The following is a 17,995-nucleotide window of genomic DNA, read 5'->3' on the forward strand; positions in this document are numbered from 1 at the left end:
AAAAAAAAAAAAAAAAACAAACAACAGGGAAGAGATGTAAACGCCCAACTGTGTTACAAACGGAGCAGACAAAACAGGGGAATAGAGAGACTGGCTCCAGGTACATTTTACTTATTTTGCTTAAATTGAATGTTAAAAGAACCATCATTGTTTGGATTTTTTTGCACTTCAAAATTATCAAGTGACAATCCCACTTTCCCTAGCAGCAAATTACCAAAGTCTTTTAATTTGCCCACCATTTCTTCCTTTTCTTTATTTAATTGCTGTTCAGCCAGGTACTTTAATTTCTTCTGTTTCATTTCGTAGTTTGCCAGCAAGGACGAATCGAGAGATATGGCTTTATTCAAGTCGTTCGACGCGTCATTATATTTTTCCAGCTGCTCATATGCATTACTCCTGCGTATGTAGGACTTCACAAAACTCTCATTATAGTTGATGGACTTATTGCAGTCTTCGACCACCTGATTCCAGTTCGCTAAATGTGAATAGCAAGCTGCCCTATTGGAGTACAGAATCGACTTGGTACTTTTATCCTTGCATTTTTTTAAAGCCTTATTGTAGTAAAAGATGGCCTCCTTGTAGTCCCCCTTTTTGAATAACTCATTTCCTTGGTACTTCATCTCTTCTATGTTCTGCCCACCTCCTCCGTCCTGGTCTTTCGCGCACTTGCCATCTTCATCCTCCTCATCATCGCCATCGTTACTATATTCGTCGTCTTCAACATCCTCGTCTTCCTCCTCGTCATAGTCCTCACTGAAGACAGACGAACTCCTCTTATCGGCGGAGGAGTCCTCACTCCTATCAGAGTCGCCCTCGTTGGAGCTCATTTCCTCCGAGTCATCATCCTCCACCGACGAACTCAGGTGCGAACTGGTATTCTCATAATCATCCTTACTTATATAATTGTCACTGTAGTAATTCCTCACATGACCATTCATGTCTTCCTTATTCAGTTCTTCGTTTATGTCCTCTCTCTTTGTCGTGTTATGTGGCTGCTTCGCATATGTGGCATTATGTTTTTCTTGGCTGTCTAAGTGGCCACTTTCTTTTTTGTCGTTGTCGTTGGCGCTTACTTTATCATTATCATGTGCTGGGTCCCCCGTCTGGGCTTTCACATAACTGATGCCTGGGAGGCTTTCCATGGTGCTTTCGCTACCCCTCCCGAGGCCCTTCTTTCCCTCCGATGCGGCTCCCACTTCGGACTTGTCCTTTTCGCTATACTGACAAATTCGCTCGAGGGATCCCTCCTTCGTTTGGGCTCCTTCCATCTGACATTTATCCGCCGTACTTCCCCCGCCGCACCGTTCGGTGAGCGCTTCCGGCTCCTTTTTGGACTCTCCACTGGATAAATTATCCCCCGCATCTTTCCCCGCGGATCCTCCCGAAACGGCGTCCTTCCCTACACCTTCGACGCTCCGAGCTTCCATTTCATCGCCCCGTGAAGTAGCATTCAAATTGTTGACTTGTGAATTAACACAAAAAGACGCAGTGTCCTCCATGCTGATGATCTTTCTTCTGGAAAGATTTTTATGTTGACCAGGCACGGAATGACAACACTCGTTTTGGTCTTCCCCTTGTGTACTTGCTATGTCATCCTCGCCAAAATAGTCACTTTTTTTTTTTTTTTTAATTTCCACAATTTTTAAATATATCCAAGTGCCTACGATGGGGATTAAAAGAAGAAAAGCATAAAACAACGTTTCCTCTTTTTGCATTTTCTGTCAAATGTTTTATATGCCTTAACCAAATCTTTATACCAAGGAGAGAAAAAGCTGCGAAGTGGTCATAAAAACACACGGCGTAATAAAAAAAAAAAGTACGCCCCCCTTGAAACATAAATACGTATCGTTTTGGGTAAAGTCCCACATGACTTAAACCACAAAGAAAAGGGGGGTTTTACATTTTCGTGATGGGACGAAAAAAAAAAAAAAAAAACAAGCGAAGTCAATTGACGTGAAGTGAAGTGAACAAAACAAGCAATGTGGCAAACACTAGAGAATAAAATTGCACCAACTGTGTACTCATATATGTATGTAATGCAATATGATGCCGTGGGCGGGGAAAATTCAGTACTGGCCAAAAATATATATATACATATATATGCCACAATTTGCTCGTGGCATTACGGACGTACCTTTAAATCATTTTAGAAACATGCTTTGTGATAAATCTCCCTACGCAGATATGGTCCGCGTGTGAAAACTCCACTTTTATATCTAACCTTTTTACACCTGCGGGAATCCTTGCACTGTCACGTGATACAAATATTTGTGTATACCCTCCTGAGTAGCAACCAACGGGGGATGTGAGAACTAGTGGGAAATTTAGGCGACGTGGGGGAGAAAAAAAAAAAAAAAAAAAAAAAGTTTGGCTACTCGCGAAAAGTTTCTTCTTTATGGGCCTCTCCTTCAGTGTCTTAACCGATATAAAGTACTCCCTTTTTTTTTGGTTGTTGCCAACGAGTTGCTGTCCCGTTATAATTAGCTCATACGGCTTGGTCACGTAGGGGAAGGAAAATGTAGTACCCACTTAAAGTGGGGAAAAGCAAAAAAAAAAACTTGGACAAAATGGGCACTCGCCTGGCACAACTGAACATCACAAACGGCAATGAAGCAAAATCGCTCATGGGTCCCCCCCCACCGACGTTGTCGGAAAATAAAAATATTCCTTCTACTCGCGTACACGTGAGAACGTCGTTTGTTTTGTTTCCCTCTGTGGTGTTGCATAAAATTATGAAGCGCTCACACGGTTGGCACTGCATATGGACGCAACATATATTTTACAAGCATATGCTTACTCATGTATATTATATGTAGCTGGCATGAGACCTACAAGCGCGTTACGAACAAACAGAATAAAATGGGTGCGGTTAATTAAGCAATGGGAAAGGAGCAAAATATAAATTACAACAACACGCGACATGAGAGTTTATTCTATATGTAGCAAAAAAATAAATATTGACACGGGGCTTTATTTTATTTTTATTTCCTAGCCCCCGCGTTGTAAAAAACCGCCTTGTTTGCACTTCGCCTGTTTGTAGCCTGCTCCAGTTTTAAACGCTGCTTTGTCCCACGACTCGCGAAAAAGACCCCTCACCACCAAAGTGCACCAATGTAGGCTAACTTATGAGTGGGAAAACAAAAAAAAAAAAAAAAAGGAAACTTAAACGTGAGCGAAACGAAAGCGAATGCGAAGTGGTAAAAAAAAAAAAAAAAAAGAAGCAAAAAAAAAAAGAATAAAATCATTCACAGAACCTTTAGCTGCAACGAGAAAGGGACGGAAAGAATCGTTCATGCGGACCTCCCATCAGCCATGCGAAGAGCTGCACGAGAGCAAACACGCTACTGCCAAATTGGCTGAAAAAGGGATCGATTGAACATACCCTAAATATATACATAGTTCTTTGTCCCCCTACCTGTGCGTGCGTTGCGCAGGGCGATCCTATATTTATCATCCCCATTGTTCTTGTTCTTCTTCCCCTATGCTGCCAAAGCGGTAAAGGGGGAAAAAAGCGCAAGAAGGGTTTTACAACCACGCCGCGACACGCACGCAAGTTATATTCTGCAGGGAACAAAAAAAAAAAAAAGGAAAGCACAAAATGGAGGAGGTGGAAACGGATGATCAAAATCATGGCGATGACACGAGTCAATCGGAGGAGGAAGAAGAAAAGCCTGTTGAGGGAGGGGAGGATAAGCAGGATGACCACTTCGAGACGGGACACAGCTTCCTCGACTTTGAAAACATCCTGCTGGATGTGAGGCTGAGGAAGGCAATATTATACCTGCTCAAGTTCAAGTACCCAACAAAAATACAAAAGGTAGCCATTCCACATATCCTCCACGGGCGAGATGTGATCATAAGTTCGAAGACTGGGTCAGGGAAAACCATGGCCTACCTCATCCCACTAGTACAGAACATACTAAAATCAAATATAAATGAAAAGGAATCCTTGAAATTTTTTTACAAAGGAATAATCCTTGCCCCCACAGAAGAATTATGTTTACAAATTTACCAAGTAGCAGAAACATTATGTTCCTACCTGAAGAATATCATATCCTTTAATCACAATATAAACAAAACATTTTATGACCATCCCACTGTCCTAGTAACAACCCCTAAACATTTGTATAACCACACTGTAGAGTGTAAGAAAAAACATAACCTCGATATATTATCTAATTTAAGAATTCTGGTTGTGGATGAAGCAGATATTCTTCACAGCAAAGAATTTCAAAAATGGATGAACCTTTTAGCTAGCCAACACCTTCCAAAAAATTATTCTCAAAAATATCAAATTGTGATGGCCTCTGCTACACTGAAGGAAAACATTGTGGGGAAAACAAAACTGTTTTTGCACAACCCTGTTTTTGTAAGTGCTGAATTGGAGAAGAATGGACGTAGCACCTCCGCTAGTACACATCACACACATGGCCTCCACAAGCAAGACGCTTCTGTCAGCAACAGTAGTAACAGTCGTTTACCCTTTAGAAAGGACAAACGGAGTGATTGTTCTAGTCTTCACAATATAAAGGAACCCCTCACCCATCAGCAATTCAGGGGCAAATCATTTTACTACCTGTACCCAGACGAAACCACCAAATATATTTACCTGTACAACCTTATAAATGACAAATTAATTTTGCACAAGTCCATTATTTTTACTTCTACCATCCATGATGCCTACAAGATAAAAATATTCCTCACTTACTTTGATGTTCCTTGTTCCATCCTGAACCCAAACCACCCCGTTTTGGTGAGACAAAACATAATTTTCGCCTTCAACAACTATAAGATGTTCTTCTTGATATGCCCCCAGTATGAGAACAATGTCGGGGCGAAGGGGGCCAAGAGCGACACGGGCGACACGGCAAGTGTGCGCAGTGGGGGGGACACAGACAGTATGGGGGATGATGCGACCAGCCACGACGACAGCGCTCATGAGGATGACGCACATGAAGACGACGCACGTGAAGACAGCGCAAATGATGCGGATGCTAACGACGAGGACGAAACGGGAAACCAGGACGACGCTACCGATGACGAGAAGGACTTTCTGTACAACCGCGGACTCGACTTCCAAGGAGTGCACTGCGTGCTCAACTTTGACATGCCCCTCGACACAAAGACCTTCGTGCACCGAGTGGGAAGGACCTGCAGGCTGAACAACAAGGGTATCAGCATTTCCTTCGTCAACGAAAATGCACCGGCGGAACAAAACATCCTACAAAAAATATGCGCAAAAAATATATGCACCATATATCAAAAGACAGTGACACAAAATAAGGTCGAGATGTACAGGTACCGAGTAGAGTCTACCCTCAATAAATGCACCAGCAAAAAGGTGAAACAATTTATTCAAAAGGAAATCCTGTATCAATCCTTGAAGTCCAAGGAGCTGAAAGAATTTTTCAACTCCAATGAAGACGAAAAAAAGGCCATCAACAAAATTGTAAAATATTTTAATACACATGTCGTGCCACACAAACTCATTAAGGACAGATTGAAAAACTTATTCTTGAAAAAGCCGAAGAAAAAGGGGATACAAAAAGAGGGTATAAGCAAAAATGGAAAAGAAAATGGAGACATGAGGATGGACAGAAAGAACCAACACCACAATGGAAAGAGCAATGGAAGAGAAGATGACAAAAGAGCAGCGCAACAACACTATGTTAAAAGTAAAAGCAGCGGGTTGGTGCTGACCGAACAAGCATATCAGGATCAGCTGAGGAAGGAACCAGAGACGGAAGTGGCCGACCCCACCAAGCTTCCCCCCATTTATGGAAAGCGCTTGCGAAATTATGTGTATAACAAGTACGTAATGGGGAAACGCCGGATGGGTGCTAGCGCGCGCGGCGGAAGGGCTAACCGTGGAAGGGCAAATTTTAGCGGCTCACACAATAGTAGCGCGCATAAGGCAAAACTTAACGGGGACAGTTGCGCTCATAGGAGTAGGCAGGACGGGACGCACAAGAAAAGGCGACACGGTAGCGCCTTCCCCCAGAAGGCCTAACCACGTAACCACGTGCCTGTGCTGCGAGAATTTGACGACGCAGTACGAGGCGAACCTGTCGACGTAGTACGCGTCGAACCCATGTTTGTATATCCCTCAATCCAAATGTGTAATCAACGCATATGTCTATTTGTTAAAACAGCATGAAGCTTTCTTTTTTTTTTATCACCCTGTCTCCCGTCAGAAGCGGCCCGCCCCCACCTGAGGAGCCGCCGATTTGTATGCCACGTGGGCCGTGTCCACATAGGCATAAAAAATTTAAACCGCTTTCCCTTCCTGTACACATTTGTTTTGCTATTATCCCCTTTTTTTTTTTTTTTTTTAAATTAAAACAAAATATAAACTTGTTAATTTTTTTCATAATTTTGCATCGGCACATCATGAAAAAGGGGGTTAGGGAAGGAAGAGCGCCCCTCCCGGTCGAACTGACCCGCGGGGGGTATTCCAAAAGTGAGAAAAAAAAAAAAAAAAAAAAAAAAAAAAGAGAAAAATAGTAATACGTAATGGAGTAACATAATAATAAAATGATGACACACGTAATATGGAAAGCGCGAAGGCCCTCTCATGTGCATGACGCTTCTGCAACATGGACCGTTTTTTTTTTTTTTTTTATTGTTCTTTTTCACTAACTAGCACTTGGTGCGGAAGGCCTTGGCTGCTATGCACCAGTCGGCGAGCAGCTTATCGAGCTGAATAACGCTGGCCAGACCACTGGCCATGGTGTTACAAGCCATGGCACCAATTTTTAAGAATTCAATTTGAACAGCCTCAGAGCCCAAGTCGTATCTCCTCAACACATTTGAAGACGTAAGAGCAACATCGAAAGGGGTGTGTCCTTCCTTTATCATGTCATACGCAATGTCATGTGCCTTTTTCCACTCACTGTTAATACAAAACTTTAGTAAATTCTCAATTCTTTCAGGAGAAGGAATATCACAAATGTTTAAGACATTTTCTTTGTTTATAACTTCTAAGCCAGCATATGTTGACTGAAGACAATTGACTGCCTTCCTTAAGTCGCCATCTGCTATAAAGGTGAGGGTTTCCAACCCATCGTCTGTGTACTTTATGTTTTCCATTTGGCATATTTTTACAATTCGCTTCAACACCTGATCATCTGATAATTTAAAGTAACGTATAATAGCACATCTGCTTTGAAGCGCGTCAATTATCTTCTCAGACTGATTGCAAGCTAAAGCAAATCTAGTGGTGTCCGAGTATAGCTCCATGATTCTTCTTAATGACTGTTGTGCAGCTGTGGTCATGGAGTCCACTTCGTCTAGTATAATAATTTTGTGTTTTCCGGGGGGCAAACTTATTATTTCCTTTGCGAAACTTTTTATTCTGTCTCTAATTACATTAATTCCTCTGTCGTCTGAGGCGTTCAATTCCAGGACGGCTTTCTTCGCCTGCGCCCCCAACATTTCACTCGCCAAGCAGAGAATGCTCGTCGTTTTTCCAGTCCCAGGGGCACCCTACAAAGGTGGACACAGTGCAGGGATAACAAAAAAAAAAAAAAAAAATGGGTTGAGCATTTCCACAAAAGGGATCTACGTGGGTGGCGCGTAACTGTGGGTGTGTTGTTGCGCTTGTGAAGGGGCTCTCCATTTGCGAAGACCCAACGGACCGCCAACACACAGCCAAACGGGGCGCTAATTCACAACCCAAAATACACTACCACTATAAATGCCCATTTTACAATTAATCTTTTGTGCAGAGAGAAAAAGTCCATATGGGCGGGCAGCTTGCGGAACAGTATATTTGTGCAGGCCCAGGGGAATCCTCAGCAGAGCACTTACAGCTAGCAGGAGGTTGGGCATATTCCCTGACACGATGATGCTCTTGAGCGTGTTTATGACGAAGGGGTTTCCCACCACATCGTCTAGTGTCTCCGGGCGGTACTTTTCTATCCATATGTCGATGTTGCGCTTCAGCAGTCTGTTCTTAAAGGAGTCTTCGTCCTCCATTTGGTACCGCGGTTAGTATCTGTGCAAGGGTCTCTCTGTGCGTTGCACGAGTGTACGTATGTATGCACGTACGCACGTATGTATATCCACTCGATTGCTCTACTGCGCGCGTGGGGTGGGGGCTCCCAAATGCCGCTTATTTTTTAAAGCATGGCCTTGGAAGGTCACCAAATTTGAAAGCAAAATGCGAAGAGAAAATATGAAAAAATAAAACAAAACACAAGCACACCTGGAAAATCTTCAAAGCTTGTATGGAACAACCGATAATTCACGTTTAATCATGCCATCCCACTTTTCTCTTGCAAAAGGTGCAGCAATTCAATTCGCACCTTAAAAAAAAAAAAAAAAAATGTGTGCACTCTCCCGTGCGGGTAGGCAATACTGATATGTATACTTTACGCGCATGTGTGCGTAAGCGATTACGCCCGTGAAGGCGTGTATATGTATCTCTTTTTTTTTTTTTTTTCTCAACTGTTTTCCACTTTGCGCTACTTCCCAGATTGGTAACACCTTTTGCGCGGCACTTTTCAAGATAAACAAGTACTTGAAATTATGCCCATAAAAAAGGAAAACATAATGTGGCATCTACATTGGACAAGCATTAATGGTTAGATAATGCTGCCTGAAAGGTGTTCCCTCGAAATGGAAGCATACGTTGGGGAAAATACCAATTGAGGATTCCCTGCTCCCCCTGTTGGTGAATTATTCATTTCACAGTAGGTGTACCCCCACACACACATGCTGCCAATTTTGTGTGACCTGTTTTTTTCGGCGACAACATGATGATACTATTGGAAAGACAAAAAAAAAAAAAAAAAAACGAATTGTGAACTTATCTTGCGTCAGAACAAGGGAAACCGCTATGACCCAACAGCGTAACGGCGTAACTGCGCCGTTGACAGATCGAATTGGATAATAGGGGGCCCTGCAATAATGCTCCCCCTACACAACTTTAAGCAAAGTGTTAAGCAACCCCATACACAAAAATAACAACAATAAGGTAAATAAATCGTCTTAAATGAGAAAGACTCCACTACGTCAAAAAGGTTACGCATGCTCACACGTTAAAAGGGGATTAACTGGGATGTACATTAAACAGATTAATTTTGGCTAGTCAAAAAAAAAAAAAAAAAAAAAAAAAAAAAATTGTTAAATGTGCAGGCAAAAAGGCGAAACACATTTTTAAAAGAATTAAAGCAAAACGGCAAACATCCACATGGAGCGTGCTTCTTACAAAATCATAGCACATTTCATCAAATGTGCTAAAATGGGTGTATCAAACGTGGCGTCATTTTGTTAACAAGGCAGACATTTCGCCATAGATCGGTGCAAAACATCGTATACTCCACTTTATATGTGTTATTCCTTTTTAAAGGAGAACAATCTGAGGGACCCAAAAAAGATAAGCCCTCCAAAAAATAAATAGAGGGACCGAAAGCAGCATCCCTTGTAGAATGTCATATATCCTTCTTCCGCTATTTCTGTGACAGTTTCTATATAGGATTTTCCCTGAACAGTTTTGTTTTTTATGGGGGGGAGTAGGATAACAATGTGTTTAAGCACAGCAAAGGGGAAGACACGTGCACGCAAATGCATGTGGACATGTGCCTGTACACATATTGACTTTTTTTTTTTTTTTTTGCGGTTGCACAAATTTCCTATTCATACATATATAATTTGCCTAGACTTTATCACATCCATGGGGGTAGTTAAAAACCCGGCGATTCCGCCTGAAAGGAATGGAATGCAAATGGTACAGGTGTCATTCCGGTTACCCCTCTTAAGTAGACAAAGCGCATAATGCGTAACGCAAAATGGGTAGAAGGTATGTTTTAAGCATAATTAGTCGAGCGTGCATTCACCACTGTCCCTCGCTTCCCCCTTTTCGCCAACCTGCAAGTCCTCCGCATATGGCAGACGTTATGGAGGGATATTTTTTGGAAAATTTGCCAAAGTCTGTAAAAGTGAAAAAGGGGTACAGGAGGGGTAGGATGTAACACACAGGTGTATGCAGTCTGTGATTCGGCTCCCCCACCTCGACGCGTATCTACTTTTTTCAGCTCGCCTTGCCAGTCCGTTGTACCTCTCTTGGCCTTTTCCTTAAAGGTCTCCCACAGAAAGTACTGAATGCAATCAAAGGGAATTTCGCGCACAATCATAACGAAATAACTTTTTCCCAAAAACGACATCAGGCCTTCCCGTTGCGTGACGTCGTAGATGGCGCTCATCACTGAGCTGCTTCCAGACACCTGCATTTTCTGCTTCACTATTTCGAATGGCAATCTGTCAAGAAAAAAAAAAAAAAAAAAGAGGTTCCTCATGTCGCGGTGGAAGGGGAGGTACCAGCTGTCCAGGCCAGTCAATGTGCTTTCCAATTCTGTTCCCATTTTTTTTTTTTGCGTCTCACCTCACGGCACATGCTGTAACCTCCGCCACGCTTGTTGAAATTAAGTACAAATTCGTTTTGCTGATATTTTCTCTATTTTCTACGCAGGATGGGAAAAAATAAAAAAAAAATAAAAATAAACAAATAAATTCCCCTGAAAAGTTATGGCCCCATTTTTTCTGTCACCCCCGTTTGTTCAGAATTGAGAACAACGAAACGAGAACAGGTCACCAAAGCAACAACTCATGGGTGTGTGTGCAACGGATACAATTTGAGGGAACGTCAAAATGGATACAAGGTATCAAGTTGCTATGTTTTTTTTTTTTTTTTTTTTAAAGTTCAATTTTAAATGCACACAATGCCACTTTTGGGGAGGGGAGAAACAAAAAAAAAAAAAAAAAACATACCTGTCAGTAACTTTTTGGATAATTCATAAAAGCAGTAAAAGACAGCGCTCGCTGGAACTGTGCCAACTAGGGTTGGCAAAATCCCACTGTACAACTTCTTTATATCAGAAAATGAAAAGGCCTTTTTTGCCTGTGCATTCGTTTTTATGCTGTCAATGGGGTACAGGACGGCGTCAACGGCGACGCCGGATAGGGCTCCCGTCACCAAATTCTCTGTTAAAGCGGGGGGGAGGGGGGTAGCACGAGGTGCCATGAAAACGGGAACGTGTGACATGTGGTGGACATGTAGCCAAACGTTTATATGGGTCACCCAGTGTGCAGGTGTATCTCCCCTCGGTGGTCTGATTAAGTCTATCTTGTTAAACGCATGTGCAATTTTGTTTTTCCTCTTTTTTTTTTTTTTACGCAAGTGCTCCATGAGTGGTACTGCTTCAAGAGGGAGGACGCAAAATAAGGCTTTATCACTAAGTCACTGGGACAAATAAAAGGAAGAATTACAGCCTAATACGGTGCAGAGTCATCTGATGAACAAATTTTCCCCGTAAATTTTTTCTCCCATCATGTGGGTGTATAGTCATTAAAAAGGCATCTTCCTGCTGGGGCGCAAAGTATATCACTTCGGAGGACGTACACATCAGCAACGAGTTAGATCAGTTTACACGTTGTAACATGTTTCCCACCGATTAGCATCTTCTGCAAAAGTTTCAACAGGTGTGTGTATGTGTTCGCCTTTTCGCGCTTAAAATGCTATGTTGCCTTATGTTTCGCCAACTAAAACATGTTGGAGTGGTTCATTCGTGGGGAATCGTTCGAAGAAGGGCACCGAAACAATCGATTCGTCCACGGAAAGCGGTAGAACGGGACGCATAAAATGAAAGAAAGGAACCCCTCCTGGCCCGTGTCATAAAACCACTATTCTACATTTCTGTTTCGTTTCTTTCCCTGACGCGCTCCAAAAAAAATAATAAAATATGCGCCAGGTGGACCCATCTCCCCCTGTGGCAACAGGTCCTCATTGTATAAGTGCAAAATGCCAATCGAAGAAGATTACCAACCTGTGGCAGATTTCTATCCATGGAAGAAAAAAAAAAAAAAAAAAAAAACACACATTGAAAAACTTGCAAAAAAAACAAAATCACAAAAGGGGAAAAGAAGAAAAAATGAAAAAGCTAGACAACTATTTGATTAACCAAGAGAACGAATTGGATTCCCAAGAAAACTATTCCCTGTTTAGCAAATTTAATGCTAATGCGGATGACCTTTTTTACAACCCCCAAGATGATAAAATGGCAACCCACTTAATAACCAAAAAGGCAGAAGGAAAGAATGGTGAAGGTAAGGATACTCCAGTTAAGGACAACTTTGTCGATTCTTTGAATTCACTCAAATTTAAAATTAAACAGGAAATTCAAGAAAACAACAATCTGTTGTCTCTGCAAACGCGTAAGCAACTAACACAGACCAGTAAAGAACGGCTGCAAGGCAACTACAACTGGGGGACACACAAAATAACTACCCCAGGGAATAACTACAAAAGGGCCCTTAAAAAGACAAACGCTTCGAATAAAGAAGAGTTACATAATGTAAAAACCAAAATGAAGAAAAAGATAAACAACTGTGAAGCGGAAGCATGTATTAGTGCTAACTGCGAACAAACGTGTAGCACTTCCTTCCCACACCAAATGGCAAGTAAGGACAAGGGAGCAAACGCACTTGCAGGCAATTCTGCACAAATAATCGACGATGCCTTTTTCCAAAAAGACGAATTATTTGCACAAGGGGAAAGTAACACCTTAGTGTTCGGGAAAAACAATTTTGAAAGTATTAACAAAGTTGTTGGAGTTTCCATGAAGGAAAACGAGCAAGGTAAAAATGGAACAATGCGCGAAGCTGAAAAGACATTATCTGCCAAATTTAACCAGAAATGCCGAAACGAGCAGCCTATTTTGAACCAATCGAAGGAATCCTGCGTAGATGATTTTTTTAAAGAAGAAGAAAATAATCAAGACAATCAGGTGGCGTCAGAGCAGAATGACCAAAGTGACATTCGAGGAGGCTCTGGAAGTCGTCTTCGCACTGCTAACCAAGACGACGTTGGCCACCTTACAGGAAGCACGAAAGGGGCAAATGCAGGCGGGAAAAATATATCCACTCCAAGTGATGTAAACCCAGAGTTGGACTTTTTCCAGGATGGAGGGACTTCCTTAAAGGAGGACAACTGTTTTGATTTGTTCTTTAACGAACCCATGGCAACTCCAACCATATTTCAGAGGAGAAAGCATTAGCTTCAGCAATATACCTACGTATTATTCCTCCTTTTAATGCTCCATTCTTTGACCCCCCCCTTTTAATCTCCTGTTTTTTTTTAATGCCCATGTTTTTGTTTTCCACTTTATATTATGCAAATGTAAAGGCCAATTTTGTACCTACAAGTTTCTTTAACGTAAGGCATTTGTTTGTAACCCCCGTGATACACCTATGCAACACATACGCATGAAAAGCTTTAATCACAGCACACGTTTTTGCACTTGAATCGACGTGTGCGCCGCCCCCCTTTTTTTTTGTATTTGAAAACGATAAAAACCAGTTGATATTATATTCCACGTTTTTGTGGATAACTTTTCTCACATCGAATTCGGAAGCCTTGATTTAGGTGCACCATACTTCACGCTGTTGTTGAAGGGAGCCACTTTCACAAGCGTTCCGATCACACTCCTGAAGATTACTCCCATTTGCGCTGTTTCACAAGTGTGACATAAAGCTCCTGGGTAAATATCTTTACAAGTGGCCCATTTGAGGAGAGGGTCACCTTGGCTGATATACACTGCTGGGGCGTTAAATAGAAGTCCATTGAAGGTGGCAATATTTTTTACTTTTCATTCCACGTATTTTTACTTTCTATGTGGCGTAGTCGAACTGGAGGTGAAGATGGCACATGGGCTGCTTAAAATTGTGATAAGGGACGATTTTTTAGCATTTGCAAAGTTAAAAGTTGCTTTCTAAAATAAACCGAGCGATAAAATAATTTTTGTGCTGATAATAAAGCGCTAATTGGGGAAAATAAATCGTGTTGCCCGCGGCACACCTTTTCAGTGTCATGCGTACGCATACATTTTGGGGTACTTTTTTGGGCACTTTTTTTGGGTACTTTTTTTGGGTACTTTTTTTGGGTACTTTTTTTGGGTACTTTTTTTGGGTACTTTTTTTGGGTACTTTTTTTGGGTACTTTTTTTTCCGTTCACTTTTGCGTACTGCAGGTTACGGGCCAAACGTCACGCACCACATGCAAACTGCGCAAGAGGGGCGACTCACTGCCCATGAGTAATTACAACATTGGCTGAGGCAGTGAAATTACGCCTTTACGACATCCCACGCGTGACCCATAAGAATGAAAATTTAGCAAAGACATTTTGAGTTGGCATTTTACCGTAAAATGGTGAACGAATTGCGAAATGCTTAAAATGAATAAAAACTCGGGAAAAAAAAAAATTGGCGTACGTGTACGCGTTTTTTTTTTAATTATAATGCAGCCCTATTTTTTGCATGCAACCATTTGAAAATTTTGCTCATGGCGCAAATTTTCGTCTTGTACGCAACAATGCCTGCTGTTGTGTATAAAAGCGGCAATTTGAAGGTCGAACATGTGGTCAGCGTGTATCTACAAGGAAACCACTTAGTGTGGGCAACAGGATAAACACTTTTGCACGTCCCTACGTATACACCTATGCACGTTCATAAGAACTCATGGTCGACCTGCGTTACCTTCCGATGGCTTTGTTTCGCACAAAGGACTTGGCAATTTTGAAAGCGTGTACGCACCAAGTATGTACGTAAATAAAAATAAAAATAAGTGCCACTATTCTGTGCATCCATGTGAACATAAGTGTAATGTACATGACAAAATATACTAAAAAAAAAAAAAGTCTTACAATTGTGAATTCATTTTTTTTTTTCCCCGTATCGTCATGAGATACACTATCAAGCATAACCAGTTGTGCCCTTTTAACTAATCAAATTTTGGCTGTCACAGTTTTAACCCCTTTTTTGGTTAATAAATCTGTGATCTACATTCTTTCATTGGCTTAAGTATGAACATCTTGCGTCAGTAGTGATTTTCACGCAATTACTACTTTGTGCATACGACATTGAAGCGTTTCATTTTTGCTTTATTCCACCTGTCCGTCACGCATCGCTTCGAACATTTCTCGTTTTCCTTCATTCCATACGTGATTGTGGCTAAATGTACATGTAGAGCGACGAGAGCGAGCCCGCGAAGCGTTTTCAAGGAAACGCGGAAATAATACACTTGTGCAAGGAAATTACGAAAACAACCGGGCCACTTGCGCATTGTGGACGTTTTTGTGCATATTAAAAAAAAAAAAAGGCTCATATTGGCAAAAATTATGAATAAAATTTGTGCTAAAAACTACACACAAATTTTATCAATAAATTACACACCAAATATGAGCATTTAAGAAAAAAAAAAAAAAAAAAAAAAAAAACAGCTCGCTACACGTAAAACTGTTGCATTGGCTACCTATAACGGTGACCGCGTGGCGTTTTTTTTATGAACAGTTCAGAATTTTTTTCTTTTGTATACATAAATGCATATATATATAAGTGTGCGAAAGTAAAAGATGCCCAAATGTACAAATATGTATATATATAAATACATAGATATATATGAGTACAAATGTATATATAATATATGCAATCTACACGTATGGTGGCATGCACCAGACGAACTTTTACACACAAGCTAGCTAACCACGCAGCGAAATCACTAAATTTTGCTGTACGGACGAGTGTACCTGTTTTTTTTTTTTCCATGAAGCGTAGCACATATTTTTGCTGTACGCTTGATCACGCATGGGTGAAAAAAAAACACAAAAAGCTCTAAGGTGTACACGCGTTAGCACATATGTATGTACTTTGTTCTTCTTTCGTTGGCATGTCCATTAATTGAACTTCTTCTATTTGTGATTCTCCCATTTGGGCTTCCCCGAATTGTGCCCCTTTTTGTACACATGTACATACCCCCGTTTCCGTTCATGGCATTTTTATTAATCCACATGCCCCCTGACCATTTTTAACCGCATCGCGATGTCATTTTTTTTTTTTTTTTAATTTTGTGTGCCCAATTTTTTGACACTGTACTCCTTTTTTTTTTTTTTATTTCTATTTTAACATTTATTTATTATTTTCCATTTTTATATTTTTCTTTTAAGCATTATACATTTTTTTTTTTTTTTTCTGTTTATTGTATTCTCCTGGTTTATTTCACATTTTCCTCATTTTTTTTTTTTTTTACCACGGTTTTGCATCACCTGCAAATCTTAGAAAAGTGGAACATTTCATTTACAACAGTTTTTTTTTTTTTTTTTTTATCATATGTTATATCATAAAAAGAGGAAGAAAGATACATTCCTTTGAAATCTTTGCAAAAGAGTAACAAGGGAGTAGGCATGTGTTTTGCTGTGTAATTGTCGTTTGTATTTTTTTTTTTTTTGCACAACAGCACAATTTTATCTGCAATGTTATTTCTATTTCCATGTATGCCTATTATACACATAAGTATGTAATCGCATTTGTACATTTGGATAAGCGTCTAAAGTACGTAGTAATAACATACTTTAACATTACATTCTCCGGCATGTGCTGGCATACGTTCGCATATGTATGCTTTCGAGTCCATGCATAAATGAGGAACACACAAATTGCTTAATTCATGTACCATCACCACCACATTGCGCTTTTTTGTTATAGTGGCACCACCCAGTCGTTTTACCTGCCGTGCGGAGGCTTTTTTTTTTTTTTTACACATACATTTAAACGCTGAAGTGTTTAAAGTTGTAATTTATATTCTTCTTTTTTACATTTTAGCGTTTGCGTTCATTTGAGAGAAAGCAAAGAATACACCTGCGTACTGCAGTGTGTCTATTTTATTTTTTGTCAAACAGCACGTGTGGGTTGCAGTGTTTAGCAGTTGCAACTCTGCTTGCGTTGGCGTTAGCACTTGTATTATCGTATTAGATAGCATTTTCATTTTCGTTAGCGCCCGTACATCAGTGCAACGGGTGATCAGTCCACGTGTGCATTCATCCATAGGGCGTGCAAACGAACCACTGTGCAACAATTTTGCAAACAATTTTGTGTAAATAAAATTTTGTATTTCGGAAGTGATAACTCCATCATTTTAAGAGGGGGGAGACCGAAGTACGTATTCACCCTAATCACCACACAGATAGCAAGCGTACAGTCAGCAATTCTCTGATGCCTTTGCAGTCAACAGTGGAACATCGTGGTGTCGTACACGCACGTATGTGAGCCTGCATACATGTTTGTATTATCCTGGCGCATGCGCGTGCACGTGCTCACTGTTATCCCATTCCAGCCCCTTTTTTTTGACGCTCATGCGAGTATATATATGTATGAATGTATGCATATGTGTTCGCGTGCATCCAACATTTTTAATAAAAAGTAACGTAACTCATATATGATTCATAACGCAACAGTTTTTTGTAAACTGAATTCCTTTCCATTTAGCGCACAAGTCCCATAGACACTACAAGCGCTTTTATGTTTGCATATGTTACCTGTCCCACGAAGGAAAGATATACATGTATCACACGTTTTATGCAAAACAGATGTGCATGCGCACGTTTAACATATGCACCAATTTCATGTCCGCGTACTTTGAACAAAGAAAACACAACGTGGCACAAATTTGGCTTTATGTAGAACGCAGCATGTGTATGCAGAAATGTGTAGCATTTTTCCAGCATTCGTTATGTGAAAATTGTTACATATATTTGTAAACGAGGAGTGATCACTTTATTATTTATTTTAATTTTTTTTTTTTTATTTATGTTGTGACGAACCGCGCAACAACATCTGCCATTTTTGTATCATAAGTGAGTGAACCTTTTAATGCGCAAAAAAAATAAAATAAAAAATAAACAAACAAATGAGCTAACGATCGTATTCGTGTAGCGCGTGCCATTGAGGGAAAAAATTTTTAGTGTGAAAAAATATATAGGAGGGAAAATAAAATGTAAGAGAATTTTTTTGCCTGCCTGCTCACATTTTTTGCCAAAGATTTGTTCTAATGCACAGCTTCTGCTATTGTGCGCCAGGTCCCTTCCACCGATGTTCAGCGCCGTGGCGGGTCACGCACGTATGCTACATAGGATGTGCTCGTGTAAATGAATTTTTTTTTTTTTTT

General features: G+C 40.6%; 5 protein-coding genes across 5 annotated transcripts; 2 read left to right on the top strand and 3 right to left on the bottom strand.

Moving 5' to 3' along the window:
- Nucleotides 1-107: 107 nt before the first annotated feature.
- AK88_02961 (uncharacterized protein) lies at nucleotides 108-1,715 on the bottom strand (the record flags this gene model as incomplete). Its single annotated transcript, XM_012480584.1, has 1 exon — nucleotides 108-1,715. One exon carries the CDS (start codon nucleotides 1,713-1,715, stop codon nucleotides 108-110), a length of 1,608 nt encoding a protein of 535 aa, XP_012336007.1.
- A 1,883-nt stretch (nucleotides 1,716-3,598) lies between these two features.
- On the top strand, nucleotides 3,599-6,010 carry AK88_02962 (uncharacterized protein; the record flags this gene model as incomplete). Its single annotated transcript, XM_012480585.1, has 1 exon — nucleotides 3,599-6,010. One exon carries the CDS (start codon nucleotides 3,599-3,601, stop codon nucleotides 6,008-6,010), a length of 2,412 nt encoding a protein of 803 aa, XP_012336008.1.
- Nucleotides 6,011-6,639: 629 nt separating this feature from the next.
- AK88_02963 (uncharacterized protein) lies at nucleotides 6,640-7,977 on the bottom strand (the record flags this gene model as incomplete). The annotated part of the gene is made up of 2 exons (XM_012480586.1): nucleotides 6,640-7,485; nucleotides 7,810-7,977. The coding sequence occupies 2 exons, from the start codon at nucleotides 7,975-7,977 to the stop codon at nucleotides 6,640-6,642; spliced, it is 1,014 nt and encodes a 337-aa protein (XP_012336009.1).
- A 1,662-nt stretch (nucleotides 7,978-9,639) lies between these two features.
- Nucleotides 9,640-11,044, bottom strand: AK88_02964 (uncharacterized protein; the record flags this gene model as incomplete). The annotated part of the gene is made up of 5 exons (XM_012480587.1): nucleotides 9,640-9,707; nucleotides 9,871-9,933; nucleotides 10,061-10,260; nucleotides 10,385-10,463; nucleotides 10,771-11,044. 5 exons carry the CDS (start codon nucleotides 11,042-11,044, stop codon nucleotides 9,640-9,642), a joined length of 684 nt encoding a protein of 227 aa, XP_012336010.1.
- Nucleotides 11,045-11,930: 886 nt separating this feature from the next.
- On the top strand, nucleotides 11,931-13,055 carry AK88_02965 (uncharacterized protein; the record flags this gene model as incomplete). Its single annotated transcript, XM_012480588.1, has 1 exon — nucleotides 11,931-13,055. The coding sequence occupies one exon, from the start codon at nucleotides 11,931-11,933 to the stop codon at nucleotides 13,053-13,055; it is 1,125 nt and encodes a 374-aa protein (XP_012336011.1).
- Nucleotides 13,056-17,995: the final 4,940 nt, after the last annotated feature.

This window comes from Plasmodium fragile, assembly GCF_000956335.1.
Source record: "Plasmodium fragile strain nilgiri unplaced genomic scaffold supercont1.31, whole genome shotgun sequence".
Taxonomy (NCBI): domain Eukaryota; phylum Apicomplexa; class Aconoidasida; order Haemosporida; family Plasmodiidae; genus Plasmodium; species Plasmodium fragile.